Source organism: Lissotriton helveticus, chromosome 1_1 (genome assembly GCF_964261635.1).
Source record: "Lissotriton helveticus chromosome 1_1, aLisHel1.1, whole genome shotgun sequence".
Lineage (NCBI taxonomy): Eukaryota > Metazoa > Chordata > Amphibia > Caudata > Salamandridae > Lissotriton > Lissotriton helveticus.
In genome coordinates this window covers 1,000,203,786-1,000,215,980 of record NC_136057.1, presented here as the reverse complement: position 1 = coordinate 1,000,215,980, position 12,195 = coordinate 1,000,203,786, and the positions used below count along the sequence as shown (strand labels likewise).

The 12,195-nt window shown below is 47.1% G+C and overlaps 1 protein-coding gene across 3 annotated transcripts in view; it reads left to right on the top strand.

Moving 5' to 3' along the window:
• The window catches only part of MEST (mesoderm specific transcript), a 336,409-nt gene that overhangs the window by 124,596 nt on the left and 199,618 nt on the right, over nt 1-12,195 (top strand). For all 3 annotated transcript variants that reach the window (XM_078677513.1, XM_078677520.1, XM_078677518.1), the window contains one exon: nt 6,851-6,930. In XM_078677513.1, coding sequence (XP_078533639.1) covers nt 6,851-6,930 — 80 coding nt within the window. The remainder of the gene's footprint in view (nt 1-6,850; nt 6,931-12,195) is intronic.

Here is a 12,195-nt window from a genome sequence, read left to right as displayed (position 1 = left end):
GACTGGAGATGCTCGGCCCCCAGACAAATAAAGCAAAAAATATGATGCAGCAGGATAGAGGATTGCAGCACAATTGGCAACCCACTGGCATATTGCCAATTCGATGGGACTCCAAGCATGATATGATCGTGCTCAAGGAGATGAGATGTTAGAGCTCATACAGCAGTTACTGGAGCAAAATAAGCAGAGGGCGTAAGAATAAGTTTCAGAGGGCCATGCATTTTCTCTGACATCGATTTGTTGTGCCCTTAACACGATGGACACTGCCAAAAGAGGATTTAATAATAGCCTCCTCATTAGAAGGTGTTTCAGGGATTCTTCACATACACAGAACTGTGCGCAGGAAATCGGGACCTATCCTGTATTGGTGTACCAGAAAACCCACCTCAGTACACAGAACCCCATTCCGACTAGCTATAGTGTCTCATTCATTCTCCGTACTACAGCGAAGCTACCAATGATTAGACATCCTAGAACATGTCACTCCGTCCCTCTCAGGAATCGCGGGAAGAACAACACTCTTTTGTTCAAACACTCACACGCATACCTCAACGTGAGTAAACAGAGACACGATATAGTTTAAAATGTTTATTTTAACTAACGTGCTCTACAATACAGTATACTAGCCAACACAAGCAGCAAAATGCATATGAACAATATAATCAGCATGGTTACAATTCCATAAAGCTCAAATGGGGCAATCATTTTATAATGATAGTTGAAACAGGGCTACAGCGCCTTACCACCCTCCCCGTGCTACCAGCTAGTTTATTATAATTATAGAAGACCTCTAGGCTTTGTCAGGGGGACCCCATACCTCTAAGTTTAGATGCAAGGAATCACATCGCAGGACAAGCACAGCTCTTCATCGTTGGAATGAATCTCTCCAAGTGCCTTTTCATGCATGAAATGCCATATTAAAAGCACTCGACTTTCAATAGTGCAGCTGTGCTCTATGTTGTGTCTATGGGCGCGGGACTGACCAAAGTGAATCAACAGCATACATTGTTTTTCGAACTTGAACACGCTGTGCAGACTAGGAGTTCGGTGTACCTCTAAATGTGTGAAGGGCAGACAGTTCTGATGCACAAGAGCATCAGCAGTTTATCCACGAGAATTATAGGCATGTAATAACGTGAGCAAAAGCGGCAAGATGGCTGCCAAGCATAAACGAACTAATGCTAATTTAGCAATGTCTGCAGTTAATTCTATGACCTCACTACAAAGGCATACTTGGCTTTTAAAATCTCAGAATTTAAGCCAGCACTTATTCAACTTACCATTTGATGGAGACCATCTTTTCGGACCGCAGGTTGATCAAATACTGCAAACAATCAAAAAAGACACTAATAAAGCCAAGGCAATGGGAGCATTACAATCTCCACCACCTCGAACACATTGTCCTCGCCCACAGTTTCGTAGGGGCTTTCACCACCACATCCCCAGATGCGCAGGCCCAGCCTACTAGAGGGTACATGAGGGGATCATATAGAGGAGTAACAACAGAGGCAAATGTAGGGGAGTAATGGCTAAATCAACAACCCCTGCCCAACAGTGACTGCCTTTCCTTTCCCACTGACCATTCAACACCTGTCTGGGAAATACTGCAGGGGCTCTTACCACAATAGCGCAACATCACATTGGGCCATTGGATTTTAGATATTGTGGAACCACATGGCTATTGCCCATAACTCACTGCAACACCACCAAACATACCACCATGACCGCACTGCATTTCCCCATAACATCTGCAACTTCTCAAGGAGGAAGTAAAAGCTCTACTTTGTAAATGAGCCATAGAGCCAGGGCCACACACCACAAAAACACTGGGCTCTGTATTTTCTAATCTCCAAAAAGGATGGTTTTCTCAGGCCCATACTAGACCTGATGCCTCAACAAATACATAAGTTCAGAGCATTTCCAAATAGTCACACTCCATGATGTCACACTGGTCCTAAAACAAGGCAACTCCACCACTGCCCTGGATTTAAAGGACGCCTGCTTCCACATACCAATGCACCCAGCACATAAGCATTACCTCAGGTTCGTGGTAAGTGGCCAACATTATCAATTCAGAGTTCTGTCCTTTAGGCTCATTACAGCACCCAGGGTATCCACAAGATGTTTGGCAGTGGTTGCAGCTCACTTGAGAACGAGTAGCATCCACCTCTTCCTGTATCTGGACCATTGGCTGATAAAGTGTGCCAGCAGAATACACTGTATATGAGGTTCACCTTAAAGTTGGGCAAATCCCATCCATTTCCAGTGCAAATCCAGCCCTTTCTAGGGGCACTACTAAATTCAGTGACAGCAAAAGCTATCCCAGCCACGCTCGAATCAAAGGTTTTCAGGCTCCATTACCTCTTTTTTCAGCCATGTCGTCAAATATTAGTTTGCACTGTCCTGCGTCTGCAGGGAAATATGGCATCCTGTATCACGATTGTTCCACACACCAGGCTTCACATGCGCCCACTGCAAGAGTACCTGGCACAGCAGTGGTCACAAGCAGAGGGTCAATGGGAGGTTCTAGAGTTGTTAAAGGCCAGTAATCATCTCTCTCTACATTGGTGGAAAACCAAACATTTACAGATGGACAGGCCTTTTCTGTCCCAGTTCCTCAAGTGACCAATTACCATGGATGCATCCCTTGCAAACAAGGAAACACACATACAGAACATACATCTTCAAGGTTTACGGACTCCCCTGCTGCAAGCATTCCACATAAACTACCTCAAGTTGTTAGTTATTCACTTAGCACTCAATTCATTTTTCTGTCACATTCATCAGAAAACAGTCCTAGTCAAGACGGACAAAATGACTACAATGGACTACCTTCAGAAATAAGGGGTGCACGCTCGGCCCAACTGCCCATATAAGCACAGAGCATTTGGCGATGGGCTCTACGCCACAAAGTACACCTTTCAGTGAAGTATATACCAGCAATGAACAATAAGTTTGCAGACCTACTCAGCAGGATGTAGCAACAAGTCCACAAGTGGGAACTCCCCTACAAATCCTACTCCCTTACTTCTAACATTGGGGGTTTGCACTCAATGAAAACTCAAAATGCCCAAATTTCCCCACCAGATTTCCACACCCAGAGTCCAAAGGGAATGTGCAATGGATGAACTGGTCAGAGATATTTGCCTACGCTTTTCCACCTCTTATACTACTTCCGTATGTGGTCACGAATCTACGGCAAACTTCCCTCACCTTAATTCAAATAGCTCCCACATGGGCAAGACATCCCTATTTCACAACCCTTAGAGCTCTCTTTAGTACCTCATCAGTAGTTCCCCCAACTACCCTGCCCTTCTCACACAACATTGGGATACTCTAAGACATCCAAAGCAGTTCAACCTAGTGATTTGGCTCCTGAAATCCTAGAGTTGGGTATCTAAATGTACCCCCTGAGTGTATGGCTATCCTCAGGTAAGCTAGTCACCCCACCACTAAGGCTTGTTATGCAGCAACATGGAAAAGGTATATTACTGCATTCCCAAACATATCAAGCATCTACAACCACATGTACAAGACATTGTAACCTTTTCCATTTGCAATGCTTGGGCCTGGATTAGACATCAATTCGCGTGCATGTAGCTGCAGTGGCAGCATATCTACAAAACAGGGAACAGTCCTCATTGGTCAGAATCCCTGTAATTAAAGCTTTCATTTGGGGACTTATAAGAGTCAGCCCTCCAAGGCTACCTCCAATCCCATCCTGGAATCTTAATATGGTTCTCAAAAGGTTAATGGGGCCCTTTCAAAATCTTTTGTTCTTGTCATTTGCAATTTCTGTCCTGGAAAGTGGATTTCCTGGTCGCTATTAGGTCACTTACACAAGTTAATGAGATCTAGGCATTAACCCTAAAAGAACCTTTATTCAAAGTGCCTTCTGCTAAAATAGTTCTTTGCACCAATCTAAAGTTCCTACCTAAGGTGATCGCTTCTTTTCACCTCAGCCAAACCATAGAACTACCAGTGTTCTTCCCACATCGAACCACAGTAGCAGAAAGTGCACTTTATACTCTAGATGTTAAAACAGCCTTATTATACTATATAGATAGGACACAAACATTTAGAAGAACTCGATAGTTGTTAGTGGCCTTCTCAAAACCCTGTAGAGGGACCACCATCTCAAAACAAGAAATAGCTCTCTGGCTGGTCAAATGCTTACAAACAACCTATGCAAAAGCCAGCCTATAACTCCTCCAAGGCCACTTTCTACTAGAAAAAAACCTGCTACCATGGCTTTTTTACAGAACATTACAATTGTGTACAATTGTAAGTCTGCTACTTGGTCTGCACCACACACTTTTACTAAATACTACTGTGTGGACGTTCTAGCAAAACAGGCCCAGGTTGGGAAAGCTGTCTTACATACACTTTTCCAATGTTCTGAAACATCCCTTTGCTCATCATAACCTTACAGGGGAAACTGCTTTCTAGTCTGTGCAATACGTGTGTGTAAACCGCTTCATATCGGTTTGTGGCACGTAGTGCTGTAGTTCACACATTCCACCCACCTCCCCGGAAGCCCTTGGTAATTGCATATAAAACACCTATTATATTCTTTTCCTATTACATGAACATCTTTGTGCTGCGCTTTACTTTTGATCCTACTCCCGCTGGATGGTAAAAACAATCTGAGGATGGAGCCAATTTTCATGCTCAGTACTGCCTAAAGGAGGAGTCACTACACCTCGTGACTCAAGACTTTCTTCAAACAAAAACAAGTTGTACACTTCCGAGTTTAAAACTAGATGGCAGAAGCATGCATAGCATGTGAATCTACAGCACTACTTGCCGCAAGTGCATAAGTAGCACATTCCTCATATGGTGCTCACTACACCTAATGTGGCATTGAAACGGTTTATTCCGGGGAGCAATATGCCCCAGAACCCTAGGATAGAGGGCTTTCTGGGGTATTTTGGGTTATTTAGATTAGTCTTGTGCTTGTGAAATGATCCCATGCATTTACTACAGTTTCTATGTGGTAGGTTAATTTTATGAGGAGTTATGTGGTCACCTTTAGTTGGGTTGAGTATGTGAAATCATGCATATCAGTGGTGGTATTAATAGATGAGTTACAAGAGAGTTGGGTATTGTTAAGTTGTGGGGTATGGCTTTTAAAGGAGAGGTTGCTACCTTTGAGATGAAGTGTGGGCAAAGTGAGAATTGCAATAATAAAGATTAAGGCGAACATGCGTGTGACGTAGCATAGGCTGTGCTCAGAGAGAGGAGGCATGCAGAGGATGGAAAGTACGGGGACGTTCATATAAAGGAAAAAAGAGGCAGCAATTTAAAGTTTTAAGTCCAGAACAAACTTGCATGAGAATGACCGTAGAAGTGAAGAGCGTGTACTCCTGTGACTGGAGAGTAGAGACACAGACAATAAAGTGAGGCGGATGTAGACATGGCTACATTTAGTAATTCCATTAACTTTATTAGCATGGGGCTGCTGATTAGTTCTTGGTATTTTTTTATCAAATAGAAATTACCTGGCCTCCAATTCTCATCACTGCTTGTTTATTCAGCAGATTTCAAATACAATACATTCAGTTATTGTACCTCACTTTAACATTTGTGTGCTTTACCGTATTGATATGTTTTTAATGTTTTTTTTCCACCCCTGGAGATGGTGTCTCCAGGGCCCAATGGCCAATTCTAGACTGTGTGGTTAAGGCTCAATGCCTTAACCACTCCTGCCCCGCCGCGGACGACCGAATGCCTTGTGTAGTATGAGATTGGCTGCCTGCAGTGGGGGGTTGGCCTCAGGCCATGCTCTGTGGCCAACCCTCTGCCACACATGGCTGAAGGTCCTGCGCAGCATGGAGTTGGCTGCATGCGGGGGGTTGGCAACAAGGCCTGGTCACAGGCCTGTGGAATCCACTGAAAAAACAAGGGTTAAAGTGACATTATAGTGAGGTGAAATGTTCAGTAACAACATCGCATTTTGAACTCTAAAACCCATAGAAATTCACCAGATCTAGTTCTAGTTATCTCAAGTAATTATAACGCGTGCCCTAAGGTAATTATAATTCTTACCCTCGCCATGCACTGCTAGTTACCCCTGACATTACATCACAAATGACATCATTCATAATATCACTGCAACATTTGCATTGACATTTTTGATGCAAGTCATTACTTGAGATAACTATAACTGGTGAATTTCAGTGGTTGTTACAGTTTAAGAGTTGTTTTTACTGAACATTAAGGATACAATGGTGTACACTTGCATGCACAAGATTACAGATTGAGTTATCAGTTGTAGTTTCGCTGAAAGAAAAGCCTACATAATGATCCTTTTTTACAGTGAAGTTGAAATATCTGTTTCGCTCCCAGATAGCTACTTTCACAGATAACCCTTTTTTGCGAGACCTGTAGAGAACACACACTCGTCGTTTTGTCTCTAGGTGACCTTTCCACTCTTCTAAAGGTGGATGACTAAGGAGTGTCCTGCAAGGATGCTAGCTCATATGGGTTTGTCACAGCCTAGAGTGTGCTGTGTGATTGCTACCTTATACATTGGTGTAGTTCCCTCCGTCAATAGACATACATAGTGTTACCACAAGGTGAGGAATATGGTTACTTTTACGTGGCTCTACTGGAACAAGCTTCACTTAAAGCAGTCAATTGATTATGCTCTGAGCAATTGTTCTTTCAGTTTCATGTGTTCACCAGATAAAAGAAACTCAAAGACAGACATTTCTAAAGTTAAATACTACATTACGATATAGCGTAGTTGCGCACAATTCAGCGATGCAAATGTGCCACCAAAAGAGGACGCCACACATGTGCCTGATTCTGCAAATGGTATGTCCTCAAACTTTCTGTTCTTTTCCAGATTCCTGGGGTGCAGTTGGCAGCTCGGATGTCCTTGTTCTGCTGCATGGCTTCCCTACCTCCAGCTATGACTGGTACAAGGTGAGGTGGCAAAGCTTTCAGGTTGTTTCTTGTTTTTGTTCTGTTGTTTTTTACAGCACTGACGTTATGTTAGCCCACCTGTTGCAGCACAAGGAACTTTCTTTGTGAGGCTTCTTTCGTTAAATGATGCACTTTTGGTTCGCTGTTCCCTCAAATGTAGAGCCTTTTCACATTCGCAATTATTGCATCAGGAACGGAGCCCAGCTGCCAAGGATATTCAATTCCCAAGTGGGCGAAAGCTGCCTCTCCAGCCTCTCCCCTGTTTGCAGTTGATGAGTTGTGAGGACAGAGGTTGCAAGCAGGCTGCACCATGCCATGTAAACATGGCTGACTAGGCCTGTACCCCTCCGAGCTAGGGCACAGTTCATGCACCCTTCACCCCCATGTCTGTTCTCCTAAACAGGCTAGCAGCTGTTTCGGGGAAACAAGGTGCCAACATTGGAAACTACCCCCTCCTTCCTCCTCCTTTCCCATCGTCTCTCCGCTTGTAGATGATTCCTGTTGCTGTTTGCTCCACAGACCTTTGCCCTTGGATACTTGTGTGGGAGCTTTTTACTCTCTGGACCCCCACACCTCGCCGGACCCGCTCCGCGGGTCCCGCATCGTTCCTGAAGCCTGAGGGGAACTGTTGCTTCAAGGACAAGTGCGAGTTGGGGAGTTCAGGGCTGCTGCTGGGCTGCGAGCGAAGACCGGGACTACAGATCCCAGGAGTCCCCGGTCGGCCGATCACCATCACCTGGCCCGCTCTCCCTGCAAGCGCCGCCCCCAACTCACAGGTGGAGTTAAAACTCTTCCCTTTTCTCTCCTCTGTGGGACCTGTTTGCTGTTTGCTCCACGGACCTTTGCCCTTGGATACTTGTGTGGGAGCTTTTTACTCTCTGGACACCCACACCTCGCCGGACCCGCTCCGCGGGTCCCGCATCGTTCCTGAAGCCTGAGGGGAACTGTTGCTTCAAGGACAAGTGCCAGTTGGGGAGTTCAGGGCTGCTGCTGAGCTGCGAGCGAAGACCGGGACTACAGATCCCAGGAGTCCCCGGTCGGCCGATCACCATCACCTGGCCCGCTCTCCCTGCAAGCGCCGCCCCCAACTCACAGGTGGAGTTAAAACTCTTCCCTTTTCTCTCCTCTGTGGGACCTGTTTGCTGTTTGCTCCACGGACCTTTGCCCTTGGATACTTGTGTGGGAGCTTTTTACTCTCTGGACCCCCACACCTCGCCGGACCCGCTCCGCGGGTCCCGCATCGTTCCTGAAGCCTGAGGGGAACTGTTGCTTCAAGGACAAGTGCCAGTTGGGGAGTTCAGGGCTGCTGCTGGGCTGCGAGCGAAGACCGGGACTACAGATCCCAGGAGTCCCCGGTCGGCCGATCACCATCACCTGGCCCGCTCTCCCTGCAAGCGCCGCCCCCAACTCACAGGTGGAGTTAAAACTCTTCCCTTTTCTCTCCTCTGTGGGACCTGTTTGCTGTTTGCTCCACGGACCTTTGCCCTTGGATACTTGTGTGGGAGCTTTTTACTCTCTGGACCCCCACATCTCGCCGGACCCGCTCCGCGGGTCCCGCATCGTTCCTGAAGCCTGAGGGGAACTGTTGCTTCAAGGACAAGTGCCAGTTGGGGAGTTCAGGGCTGCTGCTGAGCTGCGAGCGAAGACCGGGACTACAGATCCCAGGAGTCCCCGGTCGGCCGATCACCATCACCTGGCCCGCTCTCCCTGCAAGCGCCGCCCCCAACTCACAGGTGGAGTTAAAACTCTTCCCTTTTCTCTCCTCTGTGGGACCTGTTTGCTGTTTGCTCCACGGACCTTTGCCCTTGGATACTTGTGTGGGAGCTTTTTACTCTCTGGACCCCCACACCTCGCCGGACCCGCTCCGCGGGTCCCGCATCGTTCCTGAAGCCTGAGGGGAACTGTTGCTTCAAGGACAAGTGCCAATTGGAGGAGTTCAGGACTGCTGCTGGGCTGCGAGCGAAGACCGGGACTACAGATCCCAGGAGTCCCCGGTCGGCCGATCACCATCACCTGGCCCGCTCTCCCTGCAAGCGCCGCCCCCAACTCACAGGTGGAGTTCTTTTCTTCTACTTAGTCCAGCCCTGTGACGCGAACGCGGGACGCGCGCGGACGGAGGCGCGGGCGAAGACCGGGCAAAGAGCGGGCCGTTTGAGGCCGTTCGAGGACGGCAGAGGACGGCCCTGGCCCACTCCCCTTGCCTGCAGACTCCAGTAAAAGAAAGAAACGATGTGTACCAGGGAAACCAGGAGCAAATCTTCCTTGGCTGCGGCTGGAGCCGAAAAAGGTACCATCGACAATTACTTTGTTAAAGCTGGATCACTCTTGATTGAGGAAATAGAGGTCCTGGAGAGAAGAATTTCCCAGGAAATAGACTGGGTCAGGAGATCTTCAATGGGACCATTGGCTCAAGCTAGAACTCCAGAGGGGAGATTAGAACCTATTAACAATGCATCGAAGGATAGGGGGGCTAATTACTTATCGAGCGACTTAACCTCCAACCCAGACTTTACACTAGAGGTTCCGAGTGACCTTGACGATATGAACCTAATGGCCCTGCCCAAAGTCCAAATACCTCATAATCCATCTGCAATCCCACCCCCGACTCTTGAACCAAACACAGTCCAAGTCATCGACAAAGAGACTAACTCTGAGCTAACTAAGGGCACCAGGGAAGGCGCCATACAAAAAAAGAGAAAGGGGGGACCAAACAAGGAAGGCAGTAGGTCAAAAGCCCAAAATCCAATTCACCAAAGGGAAATGTTACTAACATCACCAACATCGACATTAATCAGAACACCCCTAGCATAACAATTTCACCTCTGGCCCCCACGCATATAGCTAAATTGGCTGATTTAAATAACATCGCAGTGGAAGATTCCAGAGATGATATTACACTCGCTAATATAGGCGTACTTTTTAGGTCTTTATTGAGCCCCCTCGAAGCTCGCTTAATAAAGATCGAAGCTAGGTTGGTCAATATTGAAAAGTCTACTGTCCAACTAGCAGACCTAATGAAACTTGAATTGAATGGAGCCAAGGGGGACATAGATCCAAAATGCGCAAAAGGAACTGCGTCCACAATAATCCCAAATAAAAAGGCCCTGGCTTTAACCATTCAGGACCCCCAACCCACGTTACTCCAAAAGAAGATCCCCAAATCTCTCCCTAACCCTAATACAAATACTGCCCTTCTAACGACCCAGCAGTCTTCGCTTCCAACTCCCACTATTCTTCCCCATCCAAAGACCCAGCCATAACCCAGATCACATCTCAGACTGAATTAACTCTCTCTGGGAAGAAATCCACCATTCCCCGCAAATCGATACCTGTGAATCTTCCACCAGAGGCGTCCCCTTATACTGTGATTCTGACAGGGGTCCCTGAACTAAAACCTGCGATACAAGAATCCTTCCCCTCCCTTAAAAATAAAGTCATTAGCTGGTTGTCTATCAATAGACCGCTCCCACATGGCATAACTAGTGACATCACCATGGTAAGGCGGGCCCCGTGGGTGGGATATTCTAGAAAAACAATCAGAGGAGACTGCGTCTTGGTCACTTTCAGAGAGCCAAACACAGCTTCTTACATTTCCACATGGCCCTCTGATGACCAAGGCAGTAACATCCAAGTCCTCCCGCTCTCGTTTTTCTACCCTTCGAATTTATACAATTCGGAGGATCAAAGATGGGGGCTATATCAGGAAATGCTGGACGACTGGGGGAGTCGTTCCAGGGAGAGAAGGGATCCTTACTATCAGAAATGCAGAGTCCCTGATCACGTTTTACCATATGGGGAGGAGGCAGGATGGGAGTATAAAGTTGGGAGGAGGGGAGGAGGGGGGGAATTGGGAGAGGAGTTCTAGGGCCGTATAGAATGCACTACCCTGCCCAGTTCCCAACCTACAATAGATATAGTAGTCTGGAAATGGTTGACTGACAATTCAGCTTACAAGGAATAGAGTCCTCCCCAACCATTTGGACAGGGAAGAGCACATCCCCAGAAAGATCACAATCCACAGGAGCATATAGGGAATTAACACCCCACCACATAATAGAGCCTCCCCTAGTGGATATATCTGAGACTAATTCTAACAACGTTTTGGACCAGGGGAAACTGCCGCCTCTTCTGTGGGTCAACCACGAGACTAATGGCTCTAAGGCCCCAAATATAGGGCCACCTAACAGCAAACCACCATCCATGACAATAATCTCATGGAATATTGCTGGGTTGGCCAACAAAATCGATAACCCGGAGTGGGTCTCCTTTATCAATCTAAAGAGTGTATGTCTCTTCCAGGAAACCTGGGCTAGAGAAGAACTCAGACCACAAGGTTATGCAGTATTCTCTAAACCAGCCAAGTGGGGGGGACGGGGTAGACCGTCTGGAGGGCTGGCGACTTGGGTAGCTTCAGACCTGGGCTGCCAGGCCAGATGTATGGCGACAGTTTCTGAGGACATCTTGGCTGTCCTCCTTGAGTGGCCCAGTTCCACGAAATTGGTGGTAGCCAATGTGTATTCGAGGCCTGTACCCACATCACAAGAATCTACTACTATAGAGGAGCTCTCGGCTTTCCTAGCTAGTATCCCAGGGGAACTCCACTGTATAGTGGGCGCTGACTTAAATTCGCACTTTGAACCATTACCAGGCCTTCGTGATGGATCCTCCTTTGAAGAAGACTCACGATGGCTAATCCCGACCACGGTGGCGCCCCCACCCAGAGCTTGGACCCCTCTCGCATTGCAGATAACCGCCCTTATTCTAAACCAGGGTTTAAGGGCCTGCAATGGGCGTTGCAAATCAGACATGCCCAGCAAATATACCTACAATAAACCAGGCAGCGAATCGCGACTTGACTATATTCTTGTCAAGTTACCGTTGTGGTCTCAAATCATTGATTTTAAGGTTACCGAGAGATGGGACAGTGACCACAACGCCTTAGAGCTTGAATATGCCCTGCCAGCAAAAGAGGATATAGCCCCCGCTCCTAGTAACAATAAGTCAGGCCTGCTCTTGGTAAATAACCGGAGAAGAGTAAGGTGGGAGAAACTGGCCACTAGCAGCAATAAGCTACCAAAATTGTATGCCAGAATCACCCCACTCTTAGAGAGCGCATTCTACACTGGGGCGAAAATAGAATAAGAGGGTAACAAGGAAATGCTGGCTCAGATCCATGTAGATTTAATTAGTACCTTGGAGCTGGACCTTTTCTCCAAACAAGAAGGAAAAACCGGCCCAACAATGCTACATGCAGGGACGCAAAAA